At 39.4% G+C, this 21,721-nt stretch overlaps 1 protein-coding gene across 1 annotated transcript in view; it reads left to right on the forward strand.

Annotated features, from left to right (window-relative positions):
* The window catches only part of ST6GALNAC5 (ST6 N-acetylgalactosaminide alpha-2,6-sialyltransferase 5), a 99,291-nt gene that overhangs the window by 67,530 nt on the left and 10,040 nt on the right, over positions 1 to 21,721 (forward strand). Inside the window, exon 3 of the mRNA XM_063427943.1 lies at positions 17,821 to 18,230. Coding sequence (XP_063284013.1) covers positions 17,821 to 18,230 — 410 coding nt within the window. The remainder of the gene's footprint in view (positions 1 to 17,820; positions 18,231 to 21,721) is intronic.

The raw sequence follows: 21,721 nt of genomic DNA on the forward strand, positions 1-21,721 counted from the left end.
ATTATGATCTGGGGGACAAACATATCCAAATTCAAGATCGGTTCAGGGGTTCTTAAAAAGAAGTCACATTTTACCGACCACACACGAGGCTCCTGCCCAAAACAGTTCCACTAATTCAGCGTGTGCGGTCGGTCAATTCAGAAAAAGGTAAAAAACAAATAAAGTATTGAATGGATCCTCCTGGCTCATAAGAGCGATTGCTCCCCTTGTCCGTACGAACAAAACTACCGAATGGCGCTCTCCTGGCTGTTCGGCAACTAAAGGAAGCAGGCGTTCGGTAGTTTCAGCGGTGGTTCGTGAGGTCGACTGTCCGATTTTAGTTCCAGACACTCGACGACTAAGTCCCGCTGCCTCCCCTTGTGCGAACAAGATGGTCGCCGTTTTCTGTTCCATGTGACATTCGGCTATACGAACAGCGGCCGCCCAGAGAGCGCTTAATAGACGGTTCTTTTGAAGTTAATGAGCCAGGAGGGTGGTCAGTGTTCGGTAGTTTCAAACTACCAAACCAATAGATTCAATATGCATACAATACTGTAGGAAAAAACCCGAACAAAGAAGAAAATACCGAACAAAAGTCAATTTTCTTCACAGTTCACCCATGCAGAATTTGTTGGCACTTTAAAAATAGTAATAATAAATATATTAGCCAAAGTAGAAAAAGTGATGCATGGCATCTACAATTAGTAAAAATGAGGCAGCGTGACTGAACTTATCTCATGTTGAAAAAAAAGAATTTCCCACTACCAACTCTGGATTGGTAGTTAATGAAAGTTTATTTTAATATATTTTGTTTTGCTTTGCAATACAATGCAACATTAAACCATAGCTGTGCATAGTGTGATTGTGAAGCGGTTAATCCCTCCGAGAGGGAATAAAAAAACCTCCTACATTTTAATCAGTAGAAAAAAAAATTGTTCTTATTATTTTGATAAGCAAAACTGTAGGTAACAGGTTGATCAGCTGCAGGGCGCTGTAAATAAACAAAATATCACCTTGGTTATATGCTAAAAACAGGCATTGGCTTATTTTCGAAAGATTTGCGAGAAGTTTACACTGTAACATTTCATAGGCGTATTTGAAGATTAAGAGGGTTAAAAAAAAAAATCAGTTTTCGCCTAGCTTAATTACCCAGTTGGACAGAGATGATAATTGTTTTCCATGGGATGTGTTTCCTGAGTCAGTATGAGTTAAGCTTTTGTGCTAATTCATGTTCATTGCTAAGCATGTCCTTTGTGACCTTGCAGCGGTGTGCAGTCCGCAGACCTTCTCTAGGCCTGAGTGACTTCGGAGGATTGTGCATTCAACAAACCATTGCAAGGCCTGCATTTATGGGCTCTCGAGACCAAGCAATGATGTGCTACAGTTAGAAAATCAAGCTCAACTTTTAATTATTTTTTTCCAACCTTATGTTTTGCATCTGGACTCTCATACACCTTATTGTTGTTGAATAGAGCATGTCAATCAGTGGCCTACAAATTTGCTTTATGGGTATACATTTAGGAAATAAACATAAAAAAGATAATGGGTAAAGCGAACTGTACGCTAAGAAATTCAGAACAAAATATAAAAAGCATGATGCAAACTGCTGCTAATAATAGGAGGCAATATGGCAGCTATGTGGGGAGAATAAGGCTTGTGAGGGCAGTATGGTAGCTATGTGGGGAGAATAAGGCTTGTGAGGGCAGTATGGCAGCTATGTGGGGAGAATATGGCTTGTGAGGGCAGTATGGTAGCTATGTGGGGAGAATAAGGCTTGTGAGGGCAGTATGGTCGCTATGTGAGGAGAATATGGCTTGTGAGGGCAGTATAGTATCTATGTGGGGAGGACATGGCTATTGAGGGCAGTATGGCCGCTATGTGGGGAGAATGTGGCTTGTAAGGGCAGTATGGCTGCTATGTGGGGAGAATATGGCTTGTAAGGGCAGTATGAAGGGGAGAATATGGCTTGTAAAGGGCGGTATGTCTGCTATGTGGGGAGGACATGGCTATTGAGGGCAGTATGCTGGTGATGGGTGAATATAGCTTGTGAGGGCAGTATGACCGCTATGTGGGGAGGACATGTTAGTGAGGGCAATATGGTGGTGATGGGGAGAGAACATGGCTAATGAGAGCAGTATGTCATCTATGTGGGGAGAACATAGCTTGTGAGGGCAATATGGCAGTGATATGAGCAGAGAATGGTTTTCCGCTGCAATATGGCAGTTGTGTGTGCAGAAAATGTCTTTCAGGGGGCAGTATGGAAGGGGTGTGAGTAGAAAATTTGCTTGTAGGTGAAGAACTGCAATGGGTTTAGCAGAAAATGGCTTGCGTGGGCAATGTGGCAGTGTGCGAGTATGCAATATTTTGTGGGGGGGCAGTATGGAAATAGTGTGGAGAGAATATGATCTGTAACACTTGGGGTATAATTGGCCCCTGTAGCCACAACCAAGTTTGTGAAATGTTACTGTGTGGGGTTCATGGGGGTTATAAAATATTGCAATGGAGGAGGTCAAAACAGGAAGAAGACAGAACAATAAACAGGGAACAGAGACAGAAAAGGGTGTCCATATAGGAGAGAATTAACAAGTGGGATAATGACTATAGCAAGTGCTGCAATAGGGTAGCAATAATGGGAGTTTTGGGAAAAGACAACAAGGACAGGGGGCTTAACATGACAACATAAAAGTGCAAGGACAGTTGGTAAATAAGAGATAAACCATAAGAGATAAACGGACAAGAACAGGGGTGAGATCACAAGACAGGACATTTATGCACGTTATCAAGTTTGCCTAAGACTCTTCTGTGAGACACATTATAACTCATACTATTACTGTACAATGCTGTGACATTCTAACACTAGGACTATGACATCTCTTTGGAATCCCTGCCTGGTAGACATGATGGTGCTTCTGTGTCTTTCTACATATGTACGGTCTTGAAGAGATACTTTGATAACTAATGAGCAGGTATGAGATTTTAACATTATTATTGATATTAAATATTAAAGTATCGATATCTTGTTAAAGAGTCTGTAGGTAAGGAGAATGATGGCCACCAGCATATTATCCCTGTTCATTGATATTAAGAATGGAATTTCCCATAGGTTAACACAGAAAAAAATTGGAAAATGAATATAAACGCACTGTATATTCTTTATTGGAAAATCAAAGTATGCTGAGAGGCACGGATGCATGTAATAAAAATAAAAAGGCTGACTAATGGAAAGTGACATGAATTGAGTGGATTGGATAAATGTTCGTGGAATGAGGAAATCGTTAGCGCCTACCCTTAATTCTGGGGACATGAAAACAGCTGTTACCTTTTTCCGCCTAATATTTTACTTTCTGTAATTTTTCAGGATTACACTTTCTGGAAAATAGCAACGGGACATGCATGCAAACATGTTTTCAGAACATGGAACTTCTGGCTCACGTGGCCTGCATAGCCTTGGGGTTTAGTAATAAATGATCAATTTAGAAATTTGGCCCATTAATTTAATAAATATATGAAGCACATCTCAAGGAGCCTAATAAGGATGCTGTCTGTTAAGCTGCAGAGAGGCTATAGTTTAAGCCATGTTCTCACTGCCTTCCTGTGGATATGACACTCAGGTCCTGGTGTTTGTCAAAGTGCGTTAAATCTATTTCCGCTTCCACATTGGCCCATCCGAAATTGAGTGGGATTTTAGCCCATCCAAAGTTGAATGGACTAATGTGGACGTCACTAGTTTACACGGTCCTGCTGCTTCCATTGGGATCCACATTGCTGCTGTCTCTATTGTCAGTGGTTCCCATTTCAGTGCTCAGGGCATACTACTGGTCCATAATTTCTCAGTATTTGCATGGGAACTGAAGTGGAAATCTTTAAACCTTGGCTTGTTGGTGTACATTGAGGAGTGGCTTGGGAATGGCTGCACTAGGTTACATGTGGCTTCTGTTGTCATATAATAACATGATACTGCTGCTGCAGTGGCGTACACACAACCCATGGGGCCCCGGTGCGAAAACTGATCCGTGGGCGCGCTTACTCTGCGCGGGCTGGGGCCGCAACACATGGCAGCGGGTACCGGGTCGCAGGGCTGCGACCTGTGCGACCGCGGTATGTACGCCAGTGCATGCATAAACACATACACTTAAAGGACCACTACAGACACCCAGATCACATCAGCTCAATGAAGTGGTCTGGGTGCCAGGTCTCTAGTTTTAACCCTGCAGCTGAAAACATAGCAGTTTCAGAGAAACTGCTATGTTTCACTGAGGGTTGATCCAGCCTCTAGTGGCTGTCTCATTGACAGCCGCTAGAGGATTTTCTGCGATTCTCACTGTGAAAATCACAGTGAGAAGACGCTGAACGTCCATAGGAAAGCATTGAGTAATGCTTTCCTATGGGCGGATTGAATGCGCGCGTGGCTCTTGCCACGCATGCGCATTCGGAGCTGAGAGGCGGATCGGGGCGGAGAGATTCCCAGCACCAAGGGAGTCCGGCGCTGGAGAAAGGTAAGTGCTTAAGACACACACACTCTCATGAACAGACGCACACATTTACTGACAGACACACACACTCACTAACAGACGGACACAAACATACTCAGTAACAGACACACACACTAACACACACACACTCTAACACACACTAACACACACTCACACATTAACATACACTCACACATACACTCTAAGACTAACACACACACACTAACACTAACACACTCACTAACACACACACTCACTAACACACTCACACACTCACACACTCACACACTCACACATTAACATACACTCACACACACACACACTCTAAGACTAACACACACTAACACTAACACACACACTAACACACACACACACACACTAACACTAACACACTCACTCACTAACACACTCACTCACACACTCACACTCTAACACACACTCACACACACACTAACATACACTCACACTCACAAACACACACTAACAAACACTCATACACTCACACACACTCACACACACACACTAACATACACTCACACACACACACTCACACATTTTTTTTTTAATCCCCCCAGCCTCCTTACCTGTGGGAGAGCTGAGGGGATTCCCTGGGGTCCAGTGGTGTTGCTGGCCCTGCTGTCACCCGGCTGGCCGGTCCTGCGGGCCCGCGAGGGAGCACTGTCTCCTGAGTGCTTCCTCTTCAGCTCCCTCGCGCGCCACGTACTGATGCCGGAACAGGAAGATGACGTCGTCTTCCGGCACCGGTATCAGTGCGGTGCGCGAGGGAGCTGAAGCGGAAGCACTCAGGAAACAGTGCTCCCTCGCGCGCCCGCAGGACCGGCCAGCCGGGTGACAGCAGGGCCAGCCTCGGGGACATACATACCTGGGTCGCAGCGCGACCCCTGCGACCCATGTATGTACGCCACTGTGCTGCTGGCATTTGTTGATATGGTCTTACTGTCACTTGACTTGTTTATATGGTTCTGCTTCTGTCACTTATTTAACCCTTTAAGGACACATGACAGGCATTTTCCGTCATGCTAGCCTTTTTCTTCAGAACCTGTATCTTTAAAGCATTAAGTAGCACTGCGCATTTTTCCATATGACGTTACGTGTTACTTTCTTATGTGAACACTCCAGAATGGAAACCTTTCCCACCGTGATGGTCAATTATTCCCCCCATGTATATGAAGGCCAGTATACTAGGCACATCACATATTACACATTATTAAGATAGATGGATAGATTGATGGGAATTGATTGATTAGACAGATGGATAATTCACCCAACAAGTCTCTGGATAGTTCTAGCACAGAATTTGGGGACTATGGGAATGATTTTAAAATGCATTGGACTATAGACAAGCACAGAAGCACTGGGCCCTCTAATAAGACTTATCATTTCTCTGGCAGATAGCATGTGCTATATTCTGGAACAGCTGAGTAATATTATCTAGCTTAGCATTACAATATGGCATTATTTAGGGTATAATGACTATCTACAACTAATTAACAGGACCTTACAATTTCAGCTGATAAATTCATATTTGTTTCTTCATTCGGAATTCTGCAGAACAGGTTACCATGGCAACATCAGCTTTGTTTCAAGAGAGCCACTGTCTAAGCCGGTTTAATAATATTCTCTGGTGTCCTATAGAATAATGCATTTAATGCTCCCGTTGAATTCACAACACACCCACTTAAAATAAAGGGGATTATTTACTAAGCAGTGATTTGCAGAAAAAAAACTGGGAATATGTTGGCACTTTAAATAAATGAATGTGCCGATAGACATGCACAGAGTGTGGGCCATGTGTGGCCAGACACACCATAACGCATTTTAGGTCCCTACCTGCACTATTGAGCCAGTTTAAAATACTTTACTTGGTTTAAGATGAAGATTATAATTTATTTTAAGTGTATTTATCAGTAGCTGAAAAGACTATTTGTTTGAGTTTTGAAGTTTGTTTTATTAGTAACAGTTTATTACTTTTAAGAAAAACTAATGTTTTTTAGTATGTGTAGCTAGGTAATGATGGATGTTTTCTTCAAATGTGCATATATACATATGGTCGGTAAGCGATGGGATATATTGGAAAAAATGGCTCATAAGTGATGGATACTTTTGCACGGTGCAAAACCGTCTGGCTATGTACGGGGCCATTTGGAATGTTCACACTACTGAACAATGTCTGGACTTTGCAGAGAAGGCTGCGAATGAACTTGAATATGGTCCAGATTTAAGATGGATTGAACGCTGCCAAACAACTGAATTCCGGATCCAGGTTGTTAAAATTCAGGTCTGAATGCTTTAAATCCAGACCCAGATTTTAAAAATGTCCGTTATTTGCTTGCTGGCAGCACTAGCAGATTTGGGGCTATAATTAAAGGTTTCATACTGAGGTGGTCCTCATCTTCCTCCCACTTCAAAAAAAAGAAATAAAAGAAACGCTAAAATGTATCTCTGTTCCATCGCTGAGTCCAATTTCTCTCCTCGTCCCCATGCTCTTTGGTTGACATCAATCCTGCTCGCAGAAGTGATAGAGAGGTCAGGGAGGATGGAATGAGGGGAGGACAAAGTGGGTGGACATGCCAATGTCCCTCCCTGGGTGGCAGTGATACCCAAGATTCTAGCCACTCCCCATTAAAACAAACACACCCCACGTACAACCATCACCCAATAATCGTGAAGGTATCAATAAAACAAATACCTGTAAAATAAAAGATCATGCTTACCATCAGACGTTATTATTCCTTTTAAATCTTCTTGTCTTTAGTCCCAAAAAAGTCCCAAATTAAAATCCATAATATACAGACACTACTAATGAAGCCTCAGAGAAAATTGAGGTTTCAAGGGGGGAAAATAGCTCTGACAAGCAGTTCTCTTGAGATTTACCATGGAAATACTCCCAGGATATTTTGTCCTCTGCTATTAAGCTAATAGTGCCAACCCAAGGCACATGGGTAGAGTCTTTACTGGGATATTAGGTTCCGACCTGTTATTTTAATTTTAGCGCCCACCAACCACCTCTGGGGGGAAGGGGGAATAGGTCCACCCTGTTTAATAAGTATCTCCCACCCATTAGCCATAGGAGGGAACAGTGGAGTAGACAGTGATTTGTACACCTCCCTTATTTCATTTAAAGTCCCCCACCCTGAGGAGCTGTGTGTCTAGTTTTCTTGTTTGTGTTTAATTATTAGTTTTCTTTTTTTATTGTTGTAAAAGTAATTTAAGTGTAAGCAAAAACAGGGGCAATCCAAAAGAATAAACAAGATATCGTTGTTAATTATATGCATTATATCATTGTCTCACTCTACTAGACTGAATGCTTACCCAATGGAAACTAAAGAATTTAACAAAACATAAAGTCCCCAATCGGATGTGCACGGGTGGGGGCATAGGCAATGGCTGCCCAGTCAGTAGTTTATATTCACAGTGAGCAGGCATTCATTGTACAATGTTTAGTAGATATGCCCCTACCCGCCGCTTGGCATAAGGCAATTTAGAAACATCCTTTGTAGTAATATTGGGGTCATTCGGACCCAATATATTTTAAAATTGGTGCTTTGTAAAAAAAATTCTATTCCCTATACTTTACAAAGGGTTCAGGTGCAAAAGGCAGTGATTTTAAACCGCATCCTAAATGCATCCGGACAATTGATGAAGATTCAATTTGGCTTGCCTAATTGCAACCGGAATTAGTTTTGGTAAATATGAAAATTGTCATTCCATTCAGAATTCAGAATTTTTACTGGGTTTTGTCTATTCAACAAAATCTGGTGTTAAGTGAATTACAAGTCTGTTTTAAGTCTTCCAGGATTAACTTGTGTTTCTTACACAGCCCTGGAACCTGAGGGGTTAATAATTATGGCCACATGCTTCACAGCTAATATGTCCTCTTCTGGTGACTTTGCAGTGCCACCTGTCACAGCCTCGCTGTGCAGAGCCTTATCTAAATTGATGATAGCTTGTTGCAGTTGGATCCAGAGCAGGGTTTTCACATGTAATAAACTTTATCTGTCTTTAAGTTACACGAGATGATCCAACCCACAAGCTAAATCATTATAGAGGTGGATGGGGTGAAGGACATAGTTGGAGAATGATTTCAGTTTCTATGGGCCAATTAACTTGCTGCACACTCTCCCGCATCGGTATTTGCTATACAAGGAGAGGCTGGTAGCTGCAAAATTATATTTTTATTATATCATTTTTATTGTTGGTGTAACTGTACGTTTGTGTACCTGAGAGTGTGTATGAATTCCTGTGTTTGTGACTATGCCTTCATGCATGTATCCGTGTGTGCCTGTTAAAGGTGCAGTAAAGGACATATCTTGGTTCCTCTAGTCCAGGGGCTGCCACTGCCAGAGTGTACCAGCTGTTCCACAAGTACAACTCCTGTGCTGTTTCCCCAGCCCTGTCACATCAAAAATATTTTAATGCACTACTCATTTCATCAAGTATGGAAAGGAAATAGAGATCTTTTTAAAATTATGTATACTTAAAAAAAGTGAAGAAAACCTCATCCCTACTTTTAGTATATGACAGAATCCTTCGGCCACATCCATGCACCTTGGGCCAGACAATGTTTGAAAACAGACACTTAGTCTTTATGGTCTTTCCTGCCTCTGTGGAGGTAGTGAAGCAAAGAAGATCATAGAGACTAATTGTCGGTTTTCAAACACTGCCTGGCCCAAGGTCCATGGATGTGGCCGAAGGGGTTTTTCCTATTTTTTTTACATATACTTAATATTAACTTTAAAAAAAAAAAAAAAAAAAACTTGATGAAAAAGGATTATTATATTACAAAATATTTTTAAGGTGACAGTTATCCTTTAAGGTGAATATGCCTCTCATGATGCCTTGGTGTTGTGTTAGCTTTTTAGAGAGTGGCCCATAAATAAATGTCTATGGTCTTCAATGTAGCTGCCCATGAGTTAGAGGAGATCATCTCTACAATAAAGAAAGGGGAACCCCTATATATCTTTTCAATTTTGTCATAGGCCATTTTAAGGTAGCTGTCCTTGGTATAATCACTATACGTGTATTTATTTTATTTAATCTATGCCTCTGTGGAGGACATAGAAATAAAAAGTTAATGGCTACGTGTTTACTTATTTAGCTAGCTACTCCACATTGGCAGCCATCTTCTTTTAAGAGATTAACAAAATGGTAGCTGCAACCATTTCTCCACATCATTCAGCCTAGCGTTCCATGGCCCATTCAGTAAGAAACAATGTAAAGTCAATTAAAATTGATTTCATTTCATTTGCAATCCACTGGCCCGCCACATCGATGAGGGAAAAAAGTACGTTAGGCCTTGTGCCAATCTGTTTCTGGGCACAGCCTGACCCTTCTGTATGGTGCATTCTGCAGAGCAATCAATAAAACTAAGTGTTTTTTGATGTTAGTGTGAATCTCAGACAACTGTTTTGCCTTTGTTTCCACAGAAGTCAACATGTTTTGTCCAGATAGTCTGTCCTCCGTCCCTTTGAAGCTGAGTCGGGAATTCAACTTTTGTTGTTTTTTTGTTAGTTTTTTTCTGTCTGTTTTGCAGTATCACACATAAACAACAGTACAGGGAGTGCATAATTATTAGGCAAGTTGTATTTTTGAGGATTAATTTTATTATTGAACAACAACCATGTTCTCAATGAACCCAAAAAACTCATTAATATCAAAGCTGAATATTTTTGGAAGTAGTTTTTAGTTTGTTTTTAGTTATAGCTATTTTAGGGGGATATCTGTGTGTGCAGGTGACTATTACTGTGCATAATTATTAGGCAACTTAACAAAAAACAAATATATACCCATTTCAATTATTTATTTTTACCAGTGAAACCAATATAACATCTCAACATTCACAAATATACATTTCTGACATTCAAAAACATAACAAAAACTAATCAGTGACCAATATAGCCACCTTTCTTTGCAAGGACACTCAAAAGCCTGCCATCCATGGATTCTGTCAGTGTTTTGATCTGTTCACCATCAACATTGCGTGCAGCAGCAACCACAGCCTCCTAGACACTGTTCAGAGAGGTGTACTGTTTTCCCTCCTTGTAAATCTCACATTTGATGATGGACCACAGGTTCTCAATGGGGTTCAGATCAGTTGAACAAGGAGGCCATGTCATTAGATTTTCTTCTTTTATACCCTTTCTTGCCAGCCACGCTGTGGAGTACTTGGACGCGTGTGATGGAGCATTGTCCTGCATGAAAATCATGTTTTTCTTGAAGGATGCAGACTTCTTCCTGTACCACTGCTTGAAGAAGGTGTCTTCCAGAAACTGGGAGTTGAGCTTGACTCCATCCTCAACCCGAAAAGGCCCCACAAGCTCATCTTTGATGATACCAGCCCAAACCAGTACTCCACCTCCACCTTGCTGGCGTCTGAGTCGGACTGGAGCTCTCTGCCCTTTACCAATCCATCCATCTGGCCCATCAAGACTCACTCTCATTTCATCAGTCCATAAAACCTTAGAAAAATCAGTCTTGAGATATTTCTTGGCCCAGTCTTGATGTTTCAGCTTGTGTGTCTTGTTCAGTGGTGGTCATCTTTCAGCCTTTCTTACCTTGGCCATGTCTCTGAGTATTGCACACCTTGTGCTTTTGGGCACTCCAGTGATGTTGCAGCTCTGAAATATGGACAAACTGGTGGCAAGTGGCATCTTGGCAGCTGCACGCTTGACTTTTCTCAGTTCATGGGCAGTTATTTTGCGCCTTGGTTTCTCCACACACTTCTTGCGACCCTGTTGACTATTTTGAATGAAACACTTGATTGTTCGATGATCACGCTTCAGAAGCTTTGCAATTTTAAGAGTGCTGCATCCCTCTGCAAGATATCTCACTATTTTTGACTTTTCTGAGCCTGTCAAGTCCTTCTTTTGACCCATTTTGCCAAAGGAAAGGAAGTTGCCTAAAAATTATGCACACCTGATATAGGGTGTTGATGTCATTAGACCACACCCCTTCTCATTACAGAGATGCACATCACCTAATATGCTTAATTGGTAGTAGGCTTTCGAGCCTATACAGCTTGGAGTAAGACAACATGCATAAAGAGGATGATGTGGTCAAAATACTCATTTGCCTAATAATTCTGCACTCCCTGTATATAGAATCCTAAGCTATTTATAAGGCTGAAATAAATTATTCCAGCACTTCTGTAATAGAAAAAAAGTATATATAATGTAAGATTAGAGCTTCTCTAGTTAAAAATTAACAAATCGCAGATAATACATACAGTGATGGCAGGGCTGTGAGGGAATCATGAGACTAATTAGCCTTTTTAACTAATTGTGAGGTGGTTTACTTCCCCATCATTATTATAATGAAAATTTAACATTTATGGTGCAAATGGTGTAACACTAATAAACTGTGTAGACTAACTTCTAGACCAGGGGTTCCCAGAAGTTAGACCCCCAGATGTTGTAGAACTACAACGTGCATGATGCTTTGTATGCCTTTAGAACGACAGAGCAACATAGGAGCTGTAGTTTCAAAACATCTGGGGATCTACCTTTTGCGTACCCCTGTTCTAGAACTTCGAGATTTCTCTGTATGAAAGAATATATTTTGTAGACTAGAGACTATCTAAAAAGACTAGTTAGTATTCACACTACTTTCTAGATGTTTATTTCATATTTAATTTAATCTATGCGATATCAACAAGTATCATTCTTAGAGGTGTAGACAAAACGAATGATTAAATTAGCAATTGGCGGTTCCTGTGTTAACTTTTAACGCCCATACTGCTCCATGTAATATTAAAAACCTAGAAAAGTATTAGAAAAACTAAGAGAATTAAAGCTTCTCGATGAAAACGTCTTGAAGGAAACCCATTAAAAAAAATGATATTCAAAGTTCAAAGAGTTCATTCAGGTATGTGGACCTCTGTTCGTGTGAGCTTTATCAATTTTAAGTGTTGCAGTGTGTACATAAAAGTATATGGCATTATAGGACATAACTTTTTTTTTAAATTAATTGAATTCAACAGTTTTGGAAACTTTAGTTTTTACAGTATTTGTGTTTTAATATACTACATAAAAAGATAACAGTAAATCAATATAAATAAAACTAACGTGTGCGGGAGGGGGGGCGGCACAAACGTAAGATGGAATTTTATTTGTATTGAGTTTAGTTTGTTCCTCCAAGATAAATACTGATGGGATTCTACAACAGTAAAAGCATTTAGGCCAATAAAGCTTCTAAATGACTTTGTATCTTCTGAGGCCCGGTAGCGACAGAGGTGCAGATTTGAAAACATTCCGTGTTTGACTTTATTACACTTTAGCAAGGAACAATGAGATGTAATATGAAGGATGTGTCACGTTTTAGATAAACAGGTGACAAAAACAATCACTTGTCCCTGTCCTGCATCGCAACTAATATTTATCATTATGATTGATTTCACCAAATGACCTCGCTGTTTTTTTTTTTATAGACATATTTTGTCTCTCCACTCATTGCTCCTTGAGATTTGACCATTATTCTGGCTGATATGTCTATGTTATGACTGTGCCACATCACCCAAGCCAATAAGGCAATGATTGACAGTAATATCCCTCACTGGACACATTTATTGGAAGCCGAATGGAAATGGCTCAGTAAATCTCTCTTTATAGGCACAAAGGACCTCCAGGTTCCACTTGGAACAACTTGTAGCAGGATCTCGGAGATAATGGCTCAGGGCTCATATTAAGCTATTTTGGTAAAAGCCAGACATTTTGTTGAAGAGAATAAGAGGAATTTAAAGATTTTACTAATGATCTGCGATTGTGATGTGTTCAGAAATCTTATTCCAAACTACGTCGCTCTTCGAGTTCTTGTCCTCTACTGAATGAAATGTCAATTCAATTAGGGAAAGCTAATTTAAAAAATGGATGGGAAAATTGAAAACCGCCAACTAATAAAACAAATGATCTGCTTTTGATAAGATGTTAAAAATTTGTATTTCTAAAGATAATAGTTTGCTAGTTGTAATAAATGGACATTAATATACTAATTTGAAAATTTGGCGCAGGTAATAGAATGCAAGTGCAGACTTCCCATGACACTTACTGGCTATTAACTGGTGGACCATTTCTTTTGCAGATCACAACAAGCCTATTTTAGACCATGGTCCATCCATGATGGTTAAATATGACCTTTGGGGGTTTGATGGATACCAAACATTTGTTTGTAAGAGATGAGAAACGCAAAAATGTTAGATTAATCTCATCATTAAAATTAAAGAAAATTGTTTCCTACTTACCGTAATTTCCTTTTCCTGACAAAAAAAAAAAACATATGTGAGGAAGGCTGAACTTGATGGACGCAAGTCTCTTTTCAGCTATGTAACTATGTAACTATGTAACCATTATATATGGTAGCATTTACTTATGAGTTAGCTCCTCCCCTCACAGCAGAAAGGACAGGAAATAGAACTCTGAAATTGGTATAAATAGATCATCCCCCTCCCCATCAGTCAGTCTTCATATCTAGCTTCACAATTCTTATAGTATATGGGTGGAAACATATTGCTGCCATGAATAATTATCAGGAAAAGAAGATTACAAATAAATCATCAGTCTATAATTTTAATGGTATGTTTATTTTAACAGTGAGAGACAGAATAACAAAAAAACAAATCCAGAAAAACGCATGTCAAAAAAGTTATAAATTAGCGATGTGCATGGGCAAAAAAATTAGATTTGGTTCGGTTCAGAAATTCGAGTAAGTAAAAAATATTGTCTGCTTTGGCAATTCGGACCAATGGCATTCGGTTCGGCACTTCCGAAATTCGGAATTTGCCAATTTGGTAATTGGCAGTTCAGAAATTTGGAACTTCGGCAATTCAAAACTACGGGAATTCGTACCCTACCCTACCCCTAATCCTACCCCTAACTCACTTATGCAATTCGGAACTTCGGCAATACAGAACGTCAGCAATTCGGGACTTCATCGGTTCGGTTCAGAAATTCAGCAATTCGAACTTCGGACATTCGTAAGCATCCGAATGTCCAAATTTTACGAAATTTGTCCGAATGTGCATTCGGAACTAAACTAATTGCACATGTCTATTATAAATTGATTTGTATGTGAATGAGTTAAATAAGTATTTAATCCCCTATCAATCAGCAAGATTTCTCTCTCCCAGGTGTCTTTTATACAGGTAACAAGCTGAGATTAGGAGCACTCTCTTAAAGGGAGTGCTCCTAATCTCAGCTTGTTACCTGCATAAAATACACCTGTCCACAGAAGGATTCAATCAATCAGATTCCAAACTCTCCACCATGGCCAAGACCAGAGAGCTGTCTAAGGATGTCAGGGACAAGATTGTAGACCTGCACAAGGCTGGAATGGGCTACAAGACCATCGCCAAGCATCTTAGTGAGAATGTGACAACAGTTGGTGCGATTATTCGCCAATGGAAGAAACACAAAATAACCGTCAGTCTCCCTCGGTCTGGTGCTCAATGCACGATCTCATCTTGGGGAGTTTCAACGATCTTGAGTGAGGAATCAGCCCAGAACTACATCTTGTTAATGATCTCAAGGCAGCTGGGACCGTAGTCACCAAGAAAACAATAGGTTACACACTACGCCATCAAGGACTGAAATCCTGCAGCGCCCGCAAAGTCCCCTGGCTCAAGAAAGCACATGTACAGGCCTGTCTGAAGTTTTCCAGCCAACATCTGAATGATTCAGAGGAGAACTGGGTAAAAGTGTTGTGGTCAGATGAGACCAAAATCAAGCTCTTTGGTATCAACTCAACTCGCCGTGTTTGGAGAAGGAGGAATGCTGCCTAAGACCCCAAGAACACCATCCCTACTGTCAAACATGGTGGTGGAAACATTGTGCTTTCGGGGTGTTTTTCTGCTAAGGGGACAGGACAACTGCACCACATCAAAGGGACGATGGACGGGGCCATGTACCATCAAATCTTGGGTGAGAAACTCCTTCCCTTAGCCAGGGAATTGAAAATGGGTCGTGGATGAGTATTCTACCATGACAAGGACCCAACACACACATCCAAGGCAACAAAGGAGTGGCTCAAGCACACTAAGGTCCTAGCCAGTCTCCAGACCTTAATCCCATAGAAAATCTGTGGAGGGAGCTGAAGGTTCGAGTTGCCAAACGTCAGCCTTGAAACCTTAAAGTCTTGGAGAGGATCTGCAAAGAGGAGTGCAAACCTGGTGGCCAACTACAAGAAACGTGTGACCTTTGTGATTGCCAACAAGGGTTTTGCCACCAAGTCAAAGTAGTCAAATACTTATTTCACTCATTGATATGCAAATCAATTTATAACTTTTTTGACATACGTTTTTCTGGATTTTTGTTTTATTCTGTCTCTTACTTTTAAAATACACCTGCCATTAAAATTATAGACTGATCATTCCTTTGTCAGTGGGCAAACGTTTAGAATCAGCAGGGGATCAAATACCTTTTTCCCCTCACTGTATATTGGGAGGGACAGAGTTCAAACATTTTACATTATTGAAACTTAGGGATCTTTTCATGTGTATAGCTGCTTATCTTTTTTTTTTATCTGTGATTGTTATATTATTATGATTTTTCTTAGTATTTTTACTCCTACATGCAATCTCTTATATTGTTCTATTATTACATAACATGATAACAGAAAGTGTACCGAGTGCTCCATAAATAATATCCATTTAAATGAAAAATTATGTTTATTTGTATTCGCCATTCCATACATATAGATAATATAAAATAAATAGTAACTTTAGTAGCTTTAATTTGCAAGGGGGGTGGGGCAAGGGACAAATGCACTCTAGGCCAGTAGCATACAGTGGTTATGGTGTCTATGGGGGTGTTTTCAAGTGGCCGCAGGGTGGGATGAGACAGCACTCATGTCATTCATAACACAAAGTGGTCTTCACTGACAGCAATCAAGTTGCAAAAAGCAAAATCAGTGTATAAGCATGCTCAGATTTCTGTGAGTGCTTGGTCATATTGGCAGAGGTCAGAAAGATATGTGATGACACACGTTGCAAATCTAGCAGCCTTCATCTGTCAAACACATATATCACATGTCTACATGAATAGGACAATGCACACAGAGAGCATTGTCTGTGCACCTGCCCCCAGGCCATACGTTACCAGTAACACTACCTTTACCTGGTTAAATACTTTAATACTGTTATCAGAGTCTGTGAGCACTATGAATCAAATGGGGGAGAATTGTTCTTTAAAGAGGCAATGTTACATTACAGATAGACAAACACGGCACAATCCACCTTGGCTCTTGGCCTCTGATTATGTATAGTCTGTTTATTTAGGAATATTGATCAAGGAATGATTTAGTTTCTCGGAAACCTTGTGAATTTAATGCGTTACATTGGTCCTTTGCAATTGTGTTTGTTGCTGAGCAATTAGAGTAAGGGTAATGAAACACAGACAATCAGAATAACACGAACACTGCCCCCTGTTTTACATCTCTTACAAACTCTGAAAAGCCCTTTTTCTCTTGTGCATACTAAAAAAAAAAAAAAAAAAATTATCACTCCACTATTTTAACGTTGGTTACAGTGCAGGGAGTCTCAATCAGATAAAGAAATAAGTCAAACTTTTTTTTCTGGTTTAGGTATATGATTATCAAGTTAGTAGGAATTTCTTCATTCTAATTATCTTTCTGGCTGTTTGCTATGTGGTCTTTAATTAACTGACTGACAAATAGTAAAATGTAGTCCAAAGTCTAGGGTAGGCAATACAAAAATCTTCAAAGCTGCAAACTTTGCTATTTAGTTCACTTACCATCGATGTCTATTCAACGAATACAACTCTACTTCTCCAATCTGTTTCCCAGTAACTCTCACAAAGTTTTTTTTATTACAGTATGAATTGTTGTGATTTTTAAAGTATAGCACATTTTCTTTCAGTTCGGGTAGATGAACTTAAGTCTGAAATTCACTTAGAATTTTCTCTTTAGTGAATACATTTGTATGTGCATTCATTTACCTCTTCGTTTACCAAAGAGCTAAGCATTGTTTTGGTTTTAAATCCTATAACATGTATCAAGTTTCTTGGAAGTAGTAAATTACTGAAAATATATGGGAATAGTTGAAAATTTTGTTGTGTTATAGAACCCAGGTAACGGAAAAGTAGATGTGATGGAGGGGTTTTAAAAATAAAAAGACAGGTCATGCTATTTTAGGGCAGGGGGATAATAATTATTTTTTGTAACATTTTGATAAATGCCCCATGCTAGTATTCATAGACATTGACTCTTTAAAATATGCTTCAATAACAGCTAAGATTTATAAAAAAAAAAAAAAAAAAAGATTTGAGAATGTATTATATTACACTTGATTGTGTGATATAAGCGTGATTGTGTTACCATATTTTGTGTATTCTGTTCACAGCCCTTGAGAATGCACTGTAAGAGCTGTGCGCTGGTGACCAGCTCCGGACATCTACTGGGGAGCAAGCTCGGGGAGAAAATTGACCAAACGGAGTGCGTGATAAGGATGAACGATGCACCCACTCGGGGATATGGACAAGATGTTGGCAACAAGACCAGCCTACGTGTTATTGCACATTCCAGCATTCAACGAATCCTGAGAAATCGCAATGAACTGTTGAACATGAGCCAAGGAACCGTCTTCATATTTTGGGGACCCAGCAACTATATGAGGAGGGACGGAAAAGGTTTGGTATATAATAACCTGCAACTGATAAATAAGATACTACCTCGATTAAAGGTACATATAATTACGCGGCACAAGATGCTTCAGTTTGATGACCTTTTCAAGAAAGAGACTGGGAAAGACAGGTACAGTTTAACCGTATAAATGAACAATCTATGTGTGTTTTCTCTAAAGTACATGCAGTTCTCTGAGTGTACCACCCTGGAATTTCTCATCAGCTTGGACGCTGGTATTTAGCGGCCAGAACAGTTGATTGGAAAGAGGCCATCTAATTGGCCGTAGTTAAAAGAATATGATTGCAGCTTCGTAACATGCACCTGCAAGGGAATGAATATATTCCATTGTGTTCCATCTTCTGGCACAACAGAGTTTCATTTCTTTAAAAAGTCTCTGCTGTTCTAGAAAGAAAAAATGGGAAAAACAAAAATATGAGCCGAACGGAGATTGAGACGACTGAACTTTTGTGATAGAGATTATTTGAAAACAGTTCATTGGATTTCTGCTAGACATGTATAGGTAGATTAGGAATAAAGGATAGGACCAATGATCTCACACTATATTCAACAATGCAGTGAAGGGTCTCTTATTTGGATATTCCGGGCCTCTTGACCCTTTTTCGTGTGTCTAATAGACAGAAGAAGAAAACTATTTGACCTTTTTTGTGAATATAAGTTAAATAGTGAGGACTAAAACAAGAGGGTATGACTTGACATTGGAGGCTGGAAGACTGGGCGATAATATGTAGAAATACTTCTTTATAGGAAGGGTTTTAGAGAACGCCCAATGGAAGAACTGAAAACCAACAAAGTGAAGGAATGAGACAATGCATGGAATGAGGATAAGGCAAAATGAGAAAAAAAAATGAGAAAACCAGTCTAATATTTTATAATGGGCAGATTCAGATGGTTGATTTGTTTCTACATAAACCTCTCATTAATATAACGTATATGTATTGCTGTCCCCAAATGATACACAATCACTTTAGGGTTATTTACTAAAGGGAGCATTCAGAGTAAATGTCAAATTTAAGGTCAAAATAGATCAATTAGAAAACAAATCTATATGCTTCCATTTCTGCTCCCCATGGCTTAACATGTAAATAGTAAATAACTATGATTGTGTTCAGCTCGACATTGTGAATTGTAGAATGCTGTTCATGGCACTGGTGCGGAGGCTGCTGGATGTTTATACCCCAGCTTAGGGCAGTACTAGGACATTTACCCTTTCAGTACCGATGGATGCTGTGATACTTCTATTTTTTTTCAACTATTGTACTGGAATGTTTATACCATACAGGACCCTTTATTCCTCAGTAATGAGCAGGATAGAATCGTACTGGGATATTTATGATTCCACATAGAGAACCGGTAGCTTTATTCCACCCACTGGGGGTGACTGCAACAGTCTTTAATTCCCTGATATTGTGTGCTGGATTTAGGACTTGATAGGTGTGGAGCGGAAAATGTGATGAACCTTAATGTGTTTAAATCTACATATCCAACATCATATCAGTTATGGACTGCAATGGTTGCAATGACACAACTTCCTTTTTTCCCCCCTAGTTTGTTGCAAAATTGGAAGTGCTTCAAACTGGTTTTTCTTTGCTTTCTTTTGGATCAACAGCAAAAAACAAATGTGAGGAAGGCTGAACTTGATGGACGCAAGTCTCTTTTCAGCTATGTAACTATGTAACTTGAAACGGAGCCTTCACATAGTACAGGCTGAGTACTGGGAAGCCATTAATAAAAAAAAAAAAAAAATACAGTTTAATACGTATTAAGTGGAGCTCCACTATAGCGGCTACAGCCCATTTCATAACAAATAAATGGGGGGGGGGGGAATAAACATTTACTATTGTGGCTGCTTTGGGCTCATTACAAAGCATTGACATGGAGCTGTAGCTTTAATAATCCCTATGTTATCCGGTCCTGCTGATATTGAAGGGAGCAGGGACCTTTATTTCCCCAAATGAAGCATCGATCTCTTTTTTTTTTTTTTTTTTTTTATACTGAGGATATTCAAGATACCTGCTCGTAAATTGGATTACACCGTGTTAAGCCTCACTACTGCTGAAAAAAAAGACTAAATCAGATTACTGCAGATTAGTCATTAAGACATCAGACTATATTTTAGCCTTAGCAGTGTCTTCATTTAGCAGTGTTTGTTAACGTTAAAGGGAAGCAGGTGTTACAAGTGCGGCTTTTATTTTTATATTTTAACCTCTTCACGACAGTGGGTCGGGCAGGTTCCTTTAATTTGCAACACTTCCTGCAATTATCTTTCTAAAGTTATTAAATACAACATTAGTGCTATGCAGTTCATCGACATTATAAATAAATGCTAATTAAAGACTTATACATGTTCTCTGAGATCACAAATGAATACCCACACATCTATTCACTGAGGCGTGAATTTATGGAAATTCAAAGTGAATTACAAATTTTAGGCAAAAAAATGTATTCCAACAATTCAGACTTTATGAGTAGATAGCCTTAGAGTAATTAAAAGACCCTATGAATGTACATTGTTCTACTATAAAGTCTAGCTAGAACAATAGGGTACCATCTAATGTTGGGTGGTGAGAAATTTGTAGCCAAAAGATGCGGTGAGAAGTCTTCCAGTAGAGGTGTTGGAGATTAATGAAGTGGACAAGTTGAAGAAGTTCAGAATTTGCTGCTTCTTAAACTGGAAACAAAATCAAGAACAAAGAATGTAATTTTAGTTAGGGAACGGATGTTAGTGTAATCATAGTTAGGGACGGATGGATAGATTCGCAAATTAGTTTATGTCAATACAAATCCAAATCTAAAATCCATGTGTTTGCGTCTAAAAGAGGTTTTCAATTTGAAAGAGTAATTCAATTTGGAGAAAAGGAAGAATTGTGTAGAAGATGGTAGAAGAATTGCTAATTAGTAAATGTAAAGTTTTAATTGAAAACACACTAGCAAAATGTAATCCCACAACACAACAATAATTATTAAAGAGGGCCTCGCTAGTAAAATAATGACCAGGATAATAGATCCATGAGCTTTATAGATGGTACTTTAGATAATGTGTTTCTGCTCATTGGAATCTGGTGTTCAGTGGCCAAACCGAACTATTCCTAGCGTGTGCATTCCTTATGCAATAATCTTTGCAGTAAATATGTTTGTAACAAATTCTCACACCATACAATCAGGAATAAATCTGTCCATGTAGGCTGACATCACTGTATCTACTCCTTATAATTTTGTGATAGGAAAGCTTAGTATCTAATTCAGCCATTTTTCAACACTCATCTTATTTCAACTCAATACCACTTCTTCTAGAAGGCGATACCATGCATCTACAAACTTGGCTTATAATAAACTTAAAGGGACACTATAGTCACTAAAACAACTTTAGCTTAATGAAGCAGTTTTAGTGTATAGATCATTCCTCTGCAGGTTTACTGCTCAATTCTCTGCCATTTAGGAGTTAAATTATCTTTGTTTCTGTTTATGCAACCGTAGCCACACCTCCATTGGCTGTGACTGACACAGCATGCATGAAAACAAAATGGTTTCATTTTCAATCAGATGTAACTTACTTTTGCTCCTGCTTTGTAAATTGAACTTTAATTGGATACTCCTACAGG

This window comes from Pelobates fuscus, chromosome 7 (assembly GCF_036172605.1).
Source record: "Pelobates fuscus isolate aPelFus1 chromosome 7, aPelFus1.pri, whole genome shotgun sequence".
Taxonomy (NCBI): Eukaryota; Metazoa; Chordata; class Amphibia; order Anura; family Pelobatidae; genus Pelobates; species Pelobates fuscus.